This window comes from Macaca mulatta, chromosome 12 (genome assembly GCF_049350105.2).
Source record: "Macaca mulatta isolate MMU2019108-1 chromosome 12, T2T-MMU8v2.0, whole genome shotgun sequence".
NCBI lineage: Eukaryota > Metazoa > Chordata > Mammalia > Primates > Cercopithecidae > Macaca > Macaca mulatta.
The window spans coordinates 130,185,937-130,205,136 of NC_133417.1; the positions used below are offsets into that span (position 1 = coordinate 130,185,937).

The 19,200-nt window shown below is 38.1% G+C and overlaps 1 protein-coding gene across 7 annotated transcripts in view; it reads right to left on the bottom strand.

The window, feature by feature from the left end:
- The window catches only part of DOCK10 (dedicator of cytokinesis 10), a 288,958-nt gene that overhangs the window by 178,309 nt on the left and 91,449 nt on the right, over positions 1 to 19,200 (bottom strand). For 4 of the 7 annotated variants that reach the window (XM_077956660.1, XM_015111181.3, XM_077956661.1 and 1 more), the window contains exon 2: positions 1,462 to 1,581. In XM_077956660.1, the coding sequence (XP_077812786.1) occupies positions 1,462 to 1,581 (120 nt within the window). Of the gene's footprint in view, positions 1 to 1,461; positions 1,582 to 16,685; positions 16,908 to 19,200 lie in introns of those variants that run through there. The other 3 variants (XM_077956663.1, XM_015111182.3, XM_077956662.1) reach the window with 2 other exon arrangements.

Consider the following 19,200-nt stretch of genomic DNA (forward strand, 5'->3'; position numbering starts at 1 on the left):
TAAAAAAAAAAGAAAGAAAGAAGAAAGAAAGAAAGAAAGAAAGAAAGAAAGAAAGAAAGAAAGAAAGAAAGAAAGAGAGAGAGAGAGAGAGAGAGAAGAAAGAAAGAAAGAAAAGAAAGAAAGAAAGAAAGAAGGAGAAAGAGAGAGAAAGAAAGAAAAAAGAAAGAAAAAAAGAAACTGTTCATCAGGTTAATCTTCAGTCTGAAAAATGAAAATGAGGATGTGGAATTTTTAAAAATGTGGTTTAACTTTATGCTTGCAGTTCAACTTCCAGTGGCCTGGTCCAACCACGGAAATGAGATTTCTGCACGAGATAAGTCTCTCTCAAAATGTGCCAGCACTCAAGTGGAAGCTGTTTAAAATTTTGAAAAACATTGGAAGAGTTTCTTTTTTCCTATTTACAAATCTGTCTCCTTTCTTCCATGATTCTTCATACTTGAAACAGAAAATCATTAACTTCCATATACCTTCTTTTTCATGAATCCATGGAGGAAGGTGAAAAAAAACACCCCTTTAAAAGCCAGAAGCCAGACCTGCCCTCAAAGTAAGAGAGAAAATGGAAGTTTGAGGCTGTTTGAGGAATGTGTCGGCACTGAGACCCATGCTCCCTGATAGAGGTCTGCGTGGACAATGGCTGTTTCACGGGTACCCTTCAGCTGCCTTTTCATTTGCTTTAAGATGTTGAAGTTTGTGATGTCTGAGACTACCTTTCTTTTAGGAAGAGACAGGAAAATTTATTAACTGCCCACTGAGATCTCTGTTTGCATAGTTAGATAACAATTTAAAAATCTTTAAGACCACAAAGTAACAGTATGTTATGTTTGGAACATGTGGGTGCTCACCATCCAGAACTTTGTGTTTGTTTGCAACACGAATTTCCTTTTCATTCATTATCTCTACTATCCTCAGAGGCTCTCTATGTGGTAGTGTGCATCTAAAGGGGACTATCTCAGACCTCAAATCTCTCTATGAAGATGTTCTAGCCTACCTTTCTTTGCTCCCAAGTGTCAATATCTCCTTATGAAAGGCAAACCAAGATTAAGGGTGATTTTTAAGAACTGCATCTTTTGTGCTAATAGAGTCCTGTCTTTGCCATTGGTTGATTTCAATTGCTTGGAAGCTTTCAGTTAGAAATGGCTGAGGGAGGAAGTGCTCTGTGAGTCGAGGTAAGGCAGTGGTCAGAAACCCAGACATTGACAGGCACATGAATACCAGCTGGAACCAGGCTGTGTCCTGGGCCTCCTCCCAGTCGCCAGTGGCCACTGACTCACTAAGCTTCTGATCTTTCAACTTGAGGGGGCCCTGGGGTACTTTCTATTATTGGATGTGAACTCCTGCTGCAGAGACTGAGATGTAGGGTGGCCACAGGGAGGGCTGGACTCCCTGAATCTACAGAGAAAGACAGCGACCCAATCTGTAGGGCCCTCCTGAATCTAGACGGCTTGAGAAGAGAAGACTTACTGAAAAGTCATCACTGGGGAAGAACAGGAGATCTTGAAGAGGATCATTCCGGTAGGTCTTTTCAAGTTCTTCAATGACAGTCTCATAATCCAAAGGCTCGAGAAGCCTAGGCTTTTCTTGCTGTAGGAAAAGAAAATATGGTATTAATCACTGACATATACCATCTCCGTTTTCTATGCCTGGTTGGATTTCATCTCTTAGTTATCATTGAGGCTTTGACACGGCACAATCCTTCCAATGCAGTCACAGAGACTCCAGGAATGTAGGGCAAAGCCACGTAACTATTATTTCCAGATTTGAAATAATATGAGAAAATCCTAAAATACCTGATATCTCCCTCAGAAATGCAAACTGTTCTTATTAAGTCCCCAAGGTTCACGATACCCAGCCCTATCACATCCTCAGAATAGATGTTTATGTACATTTTTGTCAACAGGAAGAAAGGCCTTCTGCTTACTTGCTATGGTATTATGATAATTATCATCATTTCTTCTGAATTAGATACTTCCTTGTGAGTTCTGCTTGGGTCAATTCGAAAATGTTGGCACCTTGCTAGCAATCAAAGTATCACAGGCGGTCTTGGTTGTCATGAACACATGGATCCTGTGTCAGGATTAATTGCTTGGCTCTGAGCCTCTTTGTCTCTACAGAGACAAGCTAGGTCATTTTCTAATAGAACGGAATGACAGGACTATTATGGATGCAGTGTGGTGAAAATGGATAAGTCTGAAAAAATAGCCCGATAATCACATTGCATTAGATTCCTGAAGCCAAGAGGGAATGCGCTCCCTTCAAAGAAGCCTCCCGTAGTGCCAAAAATAAAAATAGAGGGAGAAATGTGACTGTTTCATTATAGGGTTGATGTGTTTGCTCCATTTGTGTTTCACTATAGGGTTGATGTGTTTGCTCCAGTTGTACAGAACTCATATGGTGAGAAAAATGGACCCTCTCCTGCTGCAAAACACAACGAAATCCAAAACAGAAAACCAAAAACACAATCTGAGTCCTCTAACCCTTTTGATGAAGCATTTATGCAACCTAAGTGAAAAGCGGTAGTCCTCTGGGTTATTTTGGGACTCCTAGAGATTTGAGTGGTTCTTATGAAATTTGAACACTAAAGTGATCTCATAAGTGAAAAAAATTATTTTTCTTTTTCATATAAGTGACATCAATAGATACCTTCCCACCCAAACTCTTCCTTCCCCACACTCACACGTGCCACCCTTCCTCATTCTGCAAAGCACACAGATAGCTTTGACTCCTAAGGCTATTTTTGGAAGAGCTCTTCTGATAAAGCCCTAGAAACTTTCATTGACATTTTAATAAATGCTAATGGGCTTCTCAAAGTAGCAGTCAATATATATTTTGATAATTTTCCAAATATAAAAATATAAAACAAAATGTGAACATAGTGGGCCAATGGCAAGGATCATCATATACTCTCTACATCAGAAAAAAAAGAAAAAAACCCAGCTCACTTCACAAATGCTTAAGGAAACTAAGGGTAATGCCAGGTGAATATTCTATCCAGAAGGTCCTTCCAGAAAGGTGGCTAGTTTAGTAAAAAAGAAATACCCCACGCAATATTTGGAGAAAAGAAATTCAGTTGATCAACATATTTAATGAAAGAGCTGTGAGACCTGAGTATTTTGAGGCAGAAAATACAGAGATGCTATGGCAAGTCTTGGGTAGTGAAAAAAGTCTTTCTGGAATCGCTACCTTTTGATATTATTCTATTTTGACTTATTTTAAGTTCCAATTCCTTATTTCCCAGGCAAAGGTTAATTCCAAAGATTATAGATTGACAGGTCAAAAGGCAAACGCATGTTTCAGATGTTTGGTTTGCCACCCACATTTATTTTCTTTTTAATTGGCTTGTCTTTAAGTCATGGTATTTCACTCCAGTTTAGCTGTAGGCCTCAGTAGTCTTTATCTTACCCTGCAGCATATTACTTTCATATTACCAACTGCCCCCACAGGCCTTCAAGTCTGAAACAGTTGGCTTATTCTGAAACCTGTTTTTCCCCCCTATTGAGTGTGTAGGTATCAAATGTAGCAAACGAAACAAAATGTACAGTAAAACCCTTTCAGGAAGCTCTTACATCTGCCTTAGCTTTGGTTGGTTGTTTATGTCCCTAAGAGTTCTTCAGCTGAAGTATATGATGCCCTTTGGTACTTAGAGCAATAGCCCATGATGTGGCTAATAATACTTTTATCTTCTCCCTCCTCACACCAAAATGAGTAGGGATATGAGAGTGTGGTTTTAGTGTGTATTGTCATTCATAGGTTTAAAGGCAAATGACATATGGATGTTTTAAGAGGGCTTCTGTAATCGGGTTCTCACTATCTTTTAAATATTATCACCCATTAGTCCCGAAATCCAGCATTATTTAAGGCGTTGGAGACAAGAAGATCTTTCAAAGAAGATCTTTTACTGGGACCCCAATGTTACCTAAAATCAATCCCACCTAAATTGGTACAATAGGCAAATCCGAGTTCCCAAGTCACAGGTTATGAATAAAACCACAGAGAAACTAAATCCTAACTCTCCTTAATATACCCACATAAAACATATGGCCTGCAAGCATCTGAAGACATAATTTCAGGTATTCATTTCAGGCTATGATATCAATTAATGAATGATATTTATTAGGCCTTTCCTGTTTAGGATATTGCACTGGGGTTATTTTGACATGGGACTGCAAAATCCAGCAGGTCTACTTCATGTAATTTACTAAGTTTTGGCCTCTGGAGGAATAGATTGGTGAAGTTCAATCTTCCCAGTGTATTTGTTGATCATTGTGTAACATTCAAGATATTCAATGCATCACAACTTTGAGGACGTAAAGTTTAAAAAGAAATAGCAATGATGTATTCCATAGTGTCTAGAGCCTGGGATTAGGCCAAAGTTGTCATAGATGCTTTACATATCTGTAATGGCGAGAATCCGGGCTATATAACCAGTAGTTCTCTCTGGAGCAAGGGAGCTGCCTGCTCGGTGTAAAGAGACAGATGTATACAAGGATGGTGGGATCAGTTAATTTCTCGCTACTGCTCCTTGCAGAGACATTGAGTGAAACTGGTGACTGAGCAGCATTGATTTACAGCTTTAACAAGGGTTGGGTTGTCTCTCTTGAATTTAATGTGCTTGTTTCTTTTGGAAATGCACCAACGGGGATAAGGTATGTGCCAAGATTACTCTGAATTGGCTTGGATTTTTATAGTGCTTTTTACTCTTTCTCTCTTTCTCTCAAATGAGTAATGAATTTCATTAGCTGCTCTAAAGTCACTCTGCATGGGAAAAGGCACCCACCAGTACCTGTTATTATGCATCAGGGCTGGTGTTGCACCACAGTGGTAAGAGGCCCTATTCTTCTTACAGAGAATTAAGAGATTTGTTTGATCTAGTTCCCCAAATCCACAGCTTTCCTCCAAATCAACTTCACAGCAGAAGAATAGGCTCCTGTCACAAAAACAAATGCTTGCTTCCCATCTACCTGATTTCACTACTGAATGCCAAGATGATTATCTAAGCCCCAAGGTGGTAAAACAGTCATCTTTGTAATAGTCTGGGCTACCCAGGGCATCTCTTTGAAACAAGCAAGAACAAAGTATTCCACTACAAATGTCTGAATTATTTTCATCACTATAATTCAAGACCAAATGGATGAAGAAATGACATTGAAGAAAATAAGCATTTGAAGTATGTAACACTGAAAATTACATGGCTAAATTACCAACCTTCATATTCCTCCAGAATGGAAGTACAATCTAACTGAAACATAAGCTAGACTACCCAGCCTTATTTTGGAAAAATCCAAAGTATAAAGGAGAGCGTGAGTATAGGTTTTCTATGTTAAGATGCAACAGAGCGTTAACATATACCCTAGTGCCAGAATTCCTGGGATTCCAGTTTTGGCATTGCCACTTATGAGCTATGGAACTTCAGGCATGGTAATTAAAATCCCCATGCATTAATTTCTCCATCTGTAAAATGGTTTAGTAGGTGCTGCCTCACAGGATTAAATGAGATAATACTTTTTAAACACCTAGAAAAGCCCACACCTATAATCCTCATTACCCGAGTGTTAATAGATAAAGGCTATGAGTTTCTAATGTTTACTAGTCAGGGATTTAAAGCATTAGTATTGTAAATTTAATGTCTACAAAGAGCAAATAGTAATCACTCAATAAATATTTGTTAAATAAATAAATTTATAGTATGTCATCCAGATCCAAGAATTCCTTTTCTGGGATTCTATCTTAAAGAAACAAGCACACATATAACCCAAGATTTACACAAGGATGTCTTTACAATATTATCTTTGTAACAAGATGGAGAAAATATAGTCACCCTAATCCAAAGGTATAAGGGAGAAAGGTAGGCTAGTGGCGGTTATACCCAATCAGTGAAGACTCCAGACTCCAGAGCTGCTGTTCCAAACAAACGGTTTATCTTTTTCAGAGAACTGTGTATGGTGGAGATAGGCTTAATGCTGTGATGCGCTTTGGGAAGGACACTGGAACTAGGGTAGAGGTTGGCATAAATCCGTGAGTAACTATTAGTACATGCTATAAATAATGGTGCAGTGCATGCCATAAATTTACTGAACGCTTCAATTCTTCAGCAAAGTTAGCGAACTCACAACATTTCGCATATTAATTGGCTTTTCTTTTTGGAAAACACCAAGTGGCTGGAGTTCATGATCAAGATGGCAAGCATTGGTACAAAAGGAAAGATAAAGAAAGGGCACTCGCTACCGCAGAAGGAAAGAGGTTTCGGTTACCTTGACAGTGGTTCTAGATTCATAGCTATTATGACACTAGAGTTTGAGCTCAGAATACCTATATCTCTAAGGGATATTGTAAGGGCACAAACTAGCTAAAAATGGGAAACAGTAAATCATCGCGGATAAGAAATAATTAGGAAATTATGGTACATTTATCCTAAGAAACAACACATACCCATTGAAACTAAATTTTTTAAAGTTTGTAATAAAAAGCAAAATTGCTTATGTATTATTGTTCAATAAAGTGGTACTAAATATAATACAACAGAATAATCACACAAGATTTAAGAAATTTAAAGAGAAAAGATTAGAGATATGGATCCTAACATTATCAGTTGTGATATGTAGGATTTTGCCATTTTGATTTTTCTGCATTCTCCAAATTTCTACAATGAACATGTATTGCGTTCCTCGTGGTGAGAAAATGAACTTGGTTTCCCAAAACTATCATGTGTTCATGGAAACACTGGGGAGTTATTTGATTTTAAAGTTGTTTACCCTTTGAAAATCCACCAGAGAGGGAGCCTAGAAAAATCACAGTGAGACTTCCCATAGAAGTTCAACCACTAACAGTTTCAAGTAATTAAGAAAAGATACACAAAACCCTGGGGAAAGGAGGCCAGGGAAAATAATTACAGATTATATATGTGGTTCTAGAAGCTAATGTCAGCAAAAAGGAGATGTGCAATTAGCAATTTAATAACCAAAATATTTTTCACCTCTGTAGGGAACCATCAACATCTGGTAACTTAAATACTCATGTGTATTGGTCATTGTCACAAAGGATTAGAAATCAGAATCTCTAGTTGGAAGTTCAGGATCTCTCACCTACCAGCTATGTAACTTCGACAAGTCATTTGCAACAGCCGATATTGGGATGAATGGGGAAAGGGCAGTGTTGCTGCAAAGATCAAGTAGATAAAGTATGAAAAGTGGTAAGTGAACCACTGAATATCAGACAAATGTAGATTTGTTTATATTTGAAGATGATTGAAAATTACCCTACATGTTTTACCCAAGAAACGTATGCCAATCAGCTAATCAAACCAACTACGATGAATTCTTCATGTACCAGGAATTGTCCTCTATGCTTTCATATTTATTATTTAAATTTTCTTAAAATAAACTCAGAAAATTAATGATTCTATTGGAGGCAAATACGTAGTCATAAGGAAGAGTACTCGGATAAAAGAAGGACAGCTTCTCTTTCCAGCATCTCCTGAGTGAAGTCAGGCTACTCTGTCCCTCACAGGAAAAAGGAAAGCAATCTACCTGATTATGCATATCAGCAAATGAAAGTGACTTTGAAATTCTAGCTTTGTTTTCCTTGAGAAATGGCCTAGAAAATATTTTCATGTATTTATACTTGCAGATCAAAAGAGAAGGATTACATTTAGGATTGGTTTAATATTAAACTCATTAGCTTTGCAAATAGAAAAATCTAAAGAACAATCAATGTTGCAGATACTTTAAATATCTTTCTGTAGCTGTGACCTACACAGATACAAGGTGAGCTTGTCAGCACTGGGGAGCTCATCAGGAAAAGGACTGGTGGAACGAGGAAGAGAGAACATCTCTGTGGCAAATCCCTCGTGACTGAGGACCGCATCTTTGGGATCTACATTCTGAGTGTAATTAGGGAGCCATGTCTTGGTTATTCACCACTGGGGTTGCTCTAGTTTTGTCCACCTGAAGTAGTTATTCTTGGTTCTCTTTTTCAGAAAACGTAGTCTTTTCAAGAAACACTACGAAAAGAGCGTTCCCCACTTCCTTTGAGAAGTTTTATGTTCTTTCTGTGACACGTGGTAGATCCTGTGATGCCATTTGGAACTCCCTCTTCCTCAGCCAGTGCTGTTGTTCCCATGTATCTGAACCTTTATTCTATGTTCAATATTCATAACAGAACTAATCCTATATCTGAATGGCTTCTTTAGTTTTCAAAACTATTCATACTGATTAAGGACACAGAAAAACTAACAAAAAATAGATATTTAGTTTGGTACCAATACAGTAGGCTCTATTAGAGTGCCACATGCTAATTATTTTTCGGTTTTCTTCACATCTTGACATACGGACAAGCAAATCACTCACAGTGATGATTCATGGGGTCTTTTGAGAGAGCCTCCAAAAATTTCAATCTTGAAATCTCCAAAACAAATGAGAAGCAACATAGCTTTTAACTAATTTCAATGTTATATCAAGATAACTGATTAGATTTCTTAGAAGAAATAGAAGATCTAAATGACACATGGATTCTTTAGGCCTTAACTTAATCCAGGACCCTTTGACCTTAATGTAATTGGAATGAAGCCAACTTCCACGCCACTTGTATTTAAAACAAATGAGAAGATCGGAGAAAGTCCATACAGCTGGATCCACGGCTGCAGCTGTCAGCCTGGGTCATGTAACAGATTTAATTTAGCCTTTCATCAGAGGGAGTTCCCCTGGAGAACCTCTCAAATGTTTGAGCTTCAGAAAACAAGGCTACTTTTTCCTACCAAAAAGGAAATGATTAAGTAAAGAATAAGCCATCTTATACTAACCCTTTAACCTTCTGTCTGTCTTGAACCACACAGTTTCATGAAAATGGAAAAACACCAGTCAAATCAAAGTTAACAACTGTGCAGCTGGGCAAACTCAGATTAAGCTGAATTTGGAAATGGTTCCCTTGGTAACAAAGACAGACACAGATCTCACAAGAAATCAATCAGCAGTAACTCTTGGAATGTCTTAGTCCATTTCAGTGACATAAAGCAGGTGAAAGTCAGTAAAGTATAAAATGTTTTGCAGATATAAGGGATGACTGTATTGTTACATTCAATACACATATTATAGTTAGAAAAATCAGAATTTTCTATTTTGTTAACCCTTAATTTCATTAGGGCAAGAAAGGACACAAATGAGCTTTACAGGATTTGTGATGTAAGGTGCACTTTCAAACTAAATTTGGATCGTTGAAGTCTTATTTTCTTTTTAAAGAAATCTGACCATGTATATCTCTTGTGAGCATGTTAAAATTCACATATTTTTGTACAGCAAAGAAACATAAAATTTAAAAGTGGCTGCTTCTCTGTATTTGTAAAGAAGTAGAAAATATCCAAGAAGATATAAATCAACTAAATTACATGTCTCATTTAGTTTTCTAGAAACACTTGAATGATAATAAATATCATTAAAAATACATCACAACCCAATTACAAGGCTGCCTGACACAAGGGAAATTAATGCCTTGGAGTAAACTGTGGAGAATTTTAGATTCATTTATATGAAGCCTGTGATGAGAGCTGTCACCAGGTTAACCTCAGATACTATCTTATTAGTTTAATAATCACAAAACATTCACTCACAGGTCAAGTGTTGTACACGCACACACATGTCACACATACAAATGTAAATAATTTTGTCAACAACAGGCATTTTATAATTTCAATATGTCTTCCCATAATGACAGACCATTTTTAAATTTCCTTTCCTACCTGTGGCTACTTGAAGTTGAATACGCATAGTGGATATTTGTTGTCTTTTGGCCTATGTAGCACTCATCCTACTTTCTTTTAGTACTAGCATGTTAATTTCCTTTTGGGGACTTACTTCTTTCCACATTCCCATAAGAAGCAGCCTTGGTGGATCTGACTAATTAAAGGGTCCTGATTTTCTGGCATCAAGGGCGTGTGACCCATTAAATTCTTTCCTGCCGAACTCTGAATCTTGAGTGGAAGGATGCAAAAGCAGATAAAAGGATTGGAATTGTTTCATTTCTGGGGCTACACTCCCACAAGACTTTCCATTAGTTCCAGTCATCAAGATCACCCATTTCCCACTGTCCTGAGCTTCTCTAAGTCCATTCCTGGTTCTTTTCTGAGCCCATCTCTCCACCTTTCCTTCTGTCCCCTTCTCTGGACTGTGTTTGTTCACTGGAGTAGGTTTCTAGTGCTTGCAACTAGAGGAATCTAATGAGATATAATACAAGGAATAGTGCCGACAATAAGGGACTATTATTTCCTCAATTTTTATGTTTATTTGGATTTGAATGGTCTTAAAGGAGGACCTCTTTTAGCCAATGACTCCTGTCTTTGAGGTGTGGAAATTTAGGTTTGGTCAACTCCTGAATTACCAACGCAACCCAACATTGTCTAATTCTGTGAAAAGTACATCAGGTATCAAGCATCCCAAAAATGGGGGCTTAAGAACCTTCCTGCTTCTCCAGGGAGACACATTCAGTGCAGCCCTGATCTCTAATTTTCCATTAAGCCTTACTCATTCAACCCATCACTCTCCTGTAACACCAGAACATCTGGAAGCCAAAAGATGAGTTTAAGACCCCGTTTACCTTCAGTGACGATAGTCACATACTATAATTTTGCTCTCTGTAGGAGGTGTCTGGTTGTGTTGGAAGTTCTGGCAAACCCCTGTAATATACAACAGATCAGACATACCTAAGCTAGCAATGGTTTAGGTATGTCTCATCTGTTGTATATCATAGGGGTTTCACCTTTCTTCCTCCCCCCATTTTCATCGTACAAGTCACATTTACTATATTTATTATAGTAAAACTAATTCATATGTGTTTTCTTGTAGAAATAACAGTCACACCAAATAATTGATAATAATGATAACAATATGCACTACCATTTTAAAATAAATTACCCTGTAAATGCCAATAATGGTTATTGTTTTTCTACTACCACTATCATAATCAATGGCAAAGACCATAATCAGTATGTAATATCTTCTCTCACTGAATACCCACATCAACCCTGGAAAAGATCACTGCTGCTTTTTTTTCTTTTTGATGAGGAAGCTTGGATTTTGAAGACTTCAACAACTTGGCTGCAAGTTGACAGGAGAATTGATATTCTAACCAGCTCAGTTTGAAGCCTGTAGTCCACTCCACTCCACTCCACTAACAAAGAACATAGCCTTGCAGAACAGAGAACAGAAAACAGAAATGCTTTTTCTTCACCCCTGTTGGGAGGATTCTGGAATAGAGCTGTGATTTGGCGTACTATTTCTGCTCCCGAGTTTCTGCAGCAAACACAAGAGAAGGCTGGGGCTGGTATAATAAGGTCACCAGGCACCTCAGGGGAACAAAGTAGTAGGGAAAGAGGACCAGGCCAGGCCTGGTGGCTCAGGCCAGGTGTGGTAGCTCACGCCTGTAATCCCAGAACATTGGAAGGCCAAGGCAGGTGGATCACTTGAGGTCAGGAGTGCGAGACCAGCCCGGCCAACATGGTGAAACCGCATCTCTACTAAAAATACAAAAATTAGCCAGGGGTGGTGGCGTGCGCCTGCAATCCCAGCTACTCAAGGGACTGAGGCAGGAGAATCGCTTGAACCCAGGAGGTGGCAGTTGCAGTGAGCTGAGATCTTGTCACTGTAATCCAGCCTGGGCAACAGAGTGAGCCTCCATCTCAAAAAAAAAAAAAAAAAAAAAAAAAAAAAAATTAATAGGAGGGAAAGAAAATGAAAAGGTAGCTTTAAGGAACCATATAATGAATGTTATTAGTGCGTATGTCAACATCCACAATGAAAATTACCACCAATTGAGGGAATCTTTAAAATAAAAAAGTTTTGTACCACTGCCACCTTCCAGGAAATAAAGGGTTGCTGGGATCATGACCGTCCTTACTATTCCTGTTAGAACTCCTCTTTTCTAACAAACAGTCCTGCCCATGCTCAGAAGCTTGGCTCACTTCTGATTTAACTCTTCTCCCTCCCTTCACAGTCAGCTGCTAGGGAAAGGAAGACCATTCTTAGTTAAATTACAGGTACCCCTCCCACTTCCATTTTAGAGGCAGCTTCTCTGCAGCTCCCTGGCACATGAGCTAACTGTTCCTGTTGCAGCCCGCACCCAGGTCCTCTCATCTGTGTTCACCTGGATTCTCAGGTGGACCAAGTTTCAATGCTCACTTCTCCATTTCTTGAATTCACATCCCCTGGTTACTCCTGCTTCTTCGCATTCTTCAACTTGTCCATATACAACATTCATTCCTGCTTTCCTTTGTGTTTCAAACCTGATTCAGCCTTGTTTCATTGTTCCTAGAACCAAAATCCTGGCTCCTGGAACCCCATCCATTGCTTCTTTCAGCTAACTGGCTCGTTTCACAACAGCCTAAATAAGCAACGCCCTATGAATGGTTGTACAAAACAAAGAGATAGCACCTAACGAAGCACAGATCACCAGTGAGGGAGGCTCCTCACATTAACATGGAAGATTCAAGAAGAAAAAACTGACTTGAATGATAATAGTACAGTATGATATAAAATAATGTATATTAGAGATATGTTAAAGCTATTCAGATTATATCCTCTACATAGAGTTTTCATTTTTATTTTCCTATTAAAGTGCTAACAGGTACTTTAAAGATGAGAGGATGAATTTTCATGGGTATCCAGTTTTCCAAATACTTTGAAACCCTGCAGATTAATGACCCGTAAACCAGTAACAACTTAAAAACAACAAATCATATTTATTTAAATATATTTGTATATTTTTATGACTGTGCAGATGATTGATATAGTAATTCAACTTAATTCTGTTTTTAATCTTTCTAAATTAGGACACACAAGTTAGGAAGGAAATGATCTCTTTATTGACTTCCTTTGTACCAGAGATCATACTGAAGAATTTTAGTATAAAAAAGAATAAAATAAAAATAGAAAGGCAGTTAAAAAGAAAACCATCAGCGGCAGATCGCCACACACATTTCAGAAATTAAGGGAAGTAGTTCTGCTTGATGATCTAACACGTCAGGTTCACCCTTTCCTTAAGCTTTTCTCATAACACAATGTAGTCTCTCAATTGTATGTTGTTTGTGATAGGTGGCATTTCTCAGACAATACATTTGAAAATTAGATTAATAAGGGAAACTTTCAAAAGAACTAAAAATTCTACATAAAATATAGAGCTTCAAATAGCATTTGAAAAAAACCCCAGAATATACAGAATAGTCAACCTGGGTCAAGAGGGTATAAAATTTGGGTTGCATAATTCTTAGGAAGTCACAGAGCTCTGGATAGGTATTCGAGATTACTGTAAAATTAAACCATTTCTAAATGTTCTTTAGATTAAGAAATGACTTGAGTTCAAGATCTACATAATCATTACAAAAACAGATATGATAAGTATATGCAAAAATCACTTTTTTCCTCTTTCACTACAATTTTTGAGTATATCCAAAATTTAAAAGAAGTTACTGCTTTCTTCCTTAACTTTAGGTCTCATCTTCATTTGTTGGGTGTTTTGTCAACTGAATTGCTCCTTCCCTTATCACTATTTGAATGAATAGGCTCTGAAACCAGTCTAGGGATCTTGGTGTGTATGTATATATATGTGTGTATATATATATATATATATTTTTTTTTTTTTTTTTTGAGACGGAGTCTTGCTCTGTCACCCAGGCTGGAGTGCAGTGGCACGATCTTGGCTCACTGCAACCTCTGCCTCCTGCATTCAAGCGATTCTCCTGCCTCAGCCTCCTGAGTAGCTGGGACTACAGGTACGTGCCACCACACCCGGCAAATTTTTTGTATTTTTAGTCGAGACGGGGTATCACCATGTTAGTCAGGATGGTCTCCATCTCCTGACCTTGTGATCTGGCTGCCTCGGCCTCCCAAAGTGCTGGCCATCACGCCTGGCCGTTTTAGATTTTAGAAAGCTTAGATGAATGTACTGGGCACAGTACAATCAGGCTGTGAGTGGGTTTCAGCTAAACTGGGCTTCGGCTGGGTAGAAAAAAACCATGGTGTTTCTGAAATAAACTGTATCAACACATAGAAAGATCTGGGACCCCAAGCTCTCAGCTTAATGCAGTTCAGAAGCCTGTCTCCTGGGTGGTTCTGTTATCAAAGAAAAGCATGACCTGTAGTCCAGTGACTTCAATTGCTAAAGTGACTAGAAAGATAATTTCAGTGTCCCTCTTCCCTTGTCCTTGGAAATGGAAATATGTTACTTAGTTTTAGTAATACTGCACGACACTTGTAACTTTGGCAACACTTGTAACCTGGTTTGAACAGTGTTCAAACCATGTTCAGAATGCACAGTACCAAACTGTATTCTAATCAACAATCTTAACACAGGGTAGGTATTATTATGAGCATTTTACAGAGAAGGAAACTGAGGTTCACAGTGATTTAAGTAACTTGCCCAAGGTCGTATAGATGGCAGGTGAGAGGGGCAGGGAGAATGACCCCCTCAAGATACCTATTTCAAATCCTAGTGTCTAATTACTCGTTTCACTTTCATTGCATTCCAAAATGAAAAGTACATCTCAGGATAATACTTAAGGATGGATCAAACAATCCCACACTCAATACAAGAGACAACCTGTGAAAGTAGATATGCCTATCTTAGGCAGACCAAAAGCAGGCAACCGTAGCAGGAACGTCCCCAGTGCCTTCTGTCCTCGAAGAAAGCTAATCACTGTATGAATGATCTTAATTAAATTTGAATGCATTGCTAACTGAATGCTGTGGGAAAATACTGCGTCCTTACTGGCTGCTCTTCCCATAGTACTCAGTAGCAATACGTTCAAATTCAATTAAGATAATTCATAGAGTGATTAGTTTCATTATATGGTGAGACTCTGGGGACTGTCCTCTTGCCAACCCTGTATGTGTGGTCTGGGTAAGATAGACATGTGCTTCTGTGCATTGTGTCTTTTAGTGGACACAAGAAGTAACTCTCAGGGTGACATAATCCATGGTACTTCTAAATTTCATTGAGATAAAAACAGTAGGGAAATTATGTTTTGGGGACAAGACTCAAGTTAAAAATAATCTCAAACCAGGCAATATTTTGAAACAGTTATCCTCCTTAACAGGCTGACGAGGCTCTTTTGGAGTCAGTAGGGAAGACATATCTGACCAGTGGGGAGGAAGTGGTTAGGTCCAGGCTCTCATTTCTGACCAATGGGGAGAAAGAGGTCAGGTCCAGGACTCTGCATACTCCAGCTATGAAATACCCAGTGGAAAAATTAGAGCTACATTAATGGGAACAAGGCTAGGGGCTCAAATGCATGTATTCACCAATGGCAGACACACACTCCTGAGATAGAAACGGAACAAACAACACAGTACCAACCCTCTGAGCAGACCTCTAATAAACTCTATTCGTATCAAGTTGCCGTCAACTAATTGTTAGTGTAAAGAGGGCCTCTTTTCATTGAGAGGCAATGTACTTACTCATATTTATAAAGAGCCTATATATAAGTGCACACGTGCATGTTTATATATATATAATTTATATATTTATATAAAAAATTTATATATAATTTATATATATATATTTTTTTGAAAAGCCATCTCTGTTTCTATATTAAAGATGTTTCTATGAACAAAAAGATCTTTCACCCCTAGAACTGTGGTTTTCATATGGGTGATCAGTGATCACCCTTCCCAGAGACATTTAGCAATGTTTGGAGATGTTCTTGGTCGTCACAACTGGAGAGGGATTGCCACTAGCATTAAGTGGATAGAAGCCAGGAATTTGCTAACCATCCTACACGGTACAGGACAGCCCTCCACAGAAAAGAATTCTCAGACCCCAAACGACAGTCGCGCTGAGGTTGAGAAACCCTGCTCTGAAGAAGGCAAACAAAGCCAGACCCACCCGGTAAAATGAATATTCTTCTAAAATAAGCTACCCAGGAATATTGCTGTAGCCATTTAACATACAAAGTGGGCCCTTCACTTTACATGAAAGTCACTAAAGTGCTCTAGCAGTCAGCTCTGATATTCAACTGTCAGTAGTTTATACAGCTGTAAAGCTCTATACATTCTACAGTTTATAGATCTGTAAAGTTCTGTAATAAGTACAGGTTTTCAAGCTCTCATTTTGTTTGAAACAACAAGGCAGAAATATTTTTAACAGCAAAACAAAATCAAATCTTTTTAACTTTTAAAACCTTTAAAAGTATCACTTTTTAAAGTCCTCCTTAGCTCTATTAATCAAATGCTTATTTACTTTTTCTTTCATATTTTGGATTGCTCTTTCTAAGAATTTTAAAATAAATAATTAGTGGCATACGATAAAATGGCGCAATGATGATTTTTTAAAAACACAACTATATACATGTCATCAACTGGATTCTTAGGCAATTAGAGGCTTTTCTTTAAAAAAGAGAATAACTTCTTCAGAAATTTTAATTTGTACCATAATATTAAGATAACCTTAAATTCCAAATATAGTAATTTCTAATGATTAAATTCTCTATCAATATATTTTAAAAGAGTTATATGTGGTTTGAGAACAACGTGACTTCAAAAATAATGATGCAAGTAAAAGAGAATATTTAGGACCCAAATGGAATCTTCTGTTCCATATAAGACTTCACCCACCAGCCTGTGTTAGAATACCACTGTAGAGCTAATCATTTTTGAAAGAAAGGATTGAAGGAAAGATGGAAAGCAAAACATTGACATTTGGATACCTACAGAACTAAATCTGTGAATTTCTTCTTGGTTTACTCTCCTCACTGTTCGTCTCTTCTTCCAAAATTCACTGGGCTCCCGTTTAAAAACCTTTCCTCGAAAGCTCATCGTATTGCTGTAATTTGAGTCACAAAATATTTTAAAATATCAGTGTCGTTAAACTGTTTTCTTCTGAAGCGTCACCAGGCTGAATAAATCTTTCTTCTTGGTAAAAAGGGAAATGCTCATGCTACGTGAATGTAACTCAACAGAAAGGAAAGGAAAGCTGTCAAGTTACCACTTCCTGTGAGTAACTAACTACCAGCTGTTCAGATACTGCTTTTGTGCATATATCCTCCCTCTTCACCTGCAATAAAGCAACACAAAATGACTTTGGACGTTTAAGAGAATTGCTCACAGCTAAATAAACCATATGATGTAAAACCACCCAGGGAACCAAATCAAGATTGAATTGAACAGTTAATTGACAACAGGGCTCCATGGCTGTCAAAACAGCTACCCAAACTTTATAATTCCAGCTAGACCCCAAAAGTCAACTGTAATAATACGGCTGAGGTCTGAGAACTGTGTTTAAAGCAGTTGCTCTTGTTAAGTGTAGACTAAATAAGTGATCTTCCAAGGGGAATTCCCGAAGTGATTGCTCAGGGAACAAGAAGAAGACATCAGAATGTTTTGTATATTGGCTATCTAAATAAAGAAATTATGCTTGACTATTATTTAATAGAATACACACAGACATGGGCTCCTTGAATCTGTATGTCAAATAGTTACAAAGAGTTACGGAGTTAGTTCCCTCATCTTTAGATCTTCAAGCCCTTCCTCTGGGGCTATTTTATTTAAAAGTGCAGTTCTCCCCTGTAACCCACCCGGATGCTCTTTCTTGTTTTGATTTTCTCCACCACAGTCACTGACATGGAACACAACTGTACAGTTTGTTTATTTGTTTTACTCGGGGTCCGTCTTCCTCTACGAGGCTGTACGTTCCATGAGCATGTGATTTCGTTTCCTTCACTGGGTCCTTAGTGATTAGAACACCCGGCACTCAAAAGGCTTTCAGTACAGATTAGTTAAAGGTATGTTTAATAAAGAATAAATGAGGGATTTACATTTATTATGCTTAACAATGAACCTAGTCTCATATATATATTGTGTTTTGAAATACCAACTATTGATAAAAGCTATGTAATTGATAAATAGATATATAATATAGGAGTATGTTCTGTCTTTTCTACTAGGTGAGACAGAAATATTTGGAGGCCACAGGACTAGGCTGTTCTCTTTTCCCCAGCAATAATTAGATTTAGTTGATAGACACACATGCACCCCAGGCCGGAGCCATGCACCCATCTCTACCTTGTCATGCAGTCATTTGCGCCAGACAGGGAAAAAGGGATTCTGATTATTCCTGTCTTAGCACAGAGACTGAGAAGACCTTCTTTTGAAACCAATCAGAAAACTAGCATAATGCTATAAAATGACAGCTGGGGAGATAAATTATATCATTACTTTGTAACTGGCTTAGTTAGGCAAACTAAGGATTCCACCAAGCGGAAGTCTGTTGATCCCCAGTCATTCGATATTTAGAAATTCCACCATATGTCTTCAGTGCTAAACAGATTTCACCCTCGAAGTAACTCTCTGACATCTGACAGACGAACAGGTACATTATAGTACATACAGAATCTTCAGATTTATTATTTTTTCCTTATATGGTGTTATGAGAGTCTGACTCTGGATCACCTGATTTCCTGGGGTCAGATTATGTGTGTATGTTGATGGCTAAAAATAGTATTTTACAATCCCTTTTAGATCATGAGCTCATTTGAAAATCTGATAAAAGCTATGAACCCACTCATCAGAAAAATATAAGCACTCAGAAAATGTGCTTGCATGGTCAAGGGTCACAAACTTCTGAAAACCATCTGTGGATCCATTCAACAGCGGTGCCTTAAATTTCTGAATCACAGTTTTAGAAGATGAGCATACTGTCTTATAACAAAGCATTGAATAATCTTGAGACACTCTTAAGTGACTTTCTGTCTGTCTAATATTTGCATCTATTTTGTCCTCTATTCCTCTTTAGGCGCCACAGTTCTTTATCCTAAAGTTCCTCCCACTTTTCAACTTCTGCAATACGAGAATGACTCATTTCTCCATTTCCTCAGCTGCTAATCATAGCTTCCTGAAATATTGGCAAAAAGAGGCATCACCCGGCAGCATATGAGGATGTTAGATAGACAGAGTCTGTGTTGATGCAAAGGAGGGGAAAATCCAGCAGCATGGGGTGGAGTGTTCCATGGGATGACACCGTTGGGCCCTCTATGGGCTTTCTTCTTCTTGTTTCTAGACCAAGCCTGTTTCTCAACCATACTATGAGACACTCCACCCCATTCCAACACTTTTCTTTTCTGCTTTAGTTTTAGAAACATATAGTTAATCAAAAGTCCTAGCTAGGACAATGGTCAAGAACCAGTAATAAGGAGCAATCAGATTTGTTGGCTTAGTTACAAGGAGATGC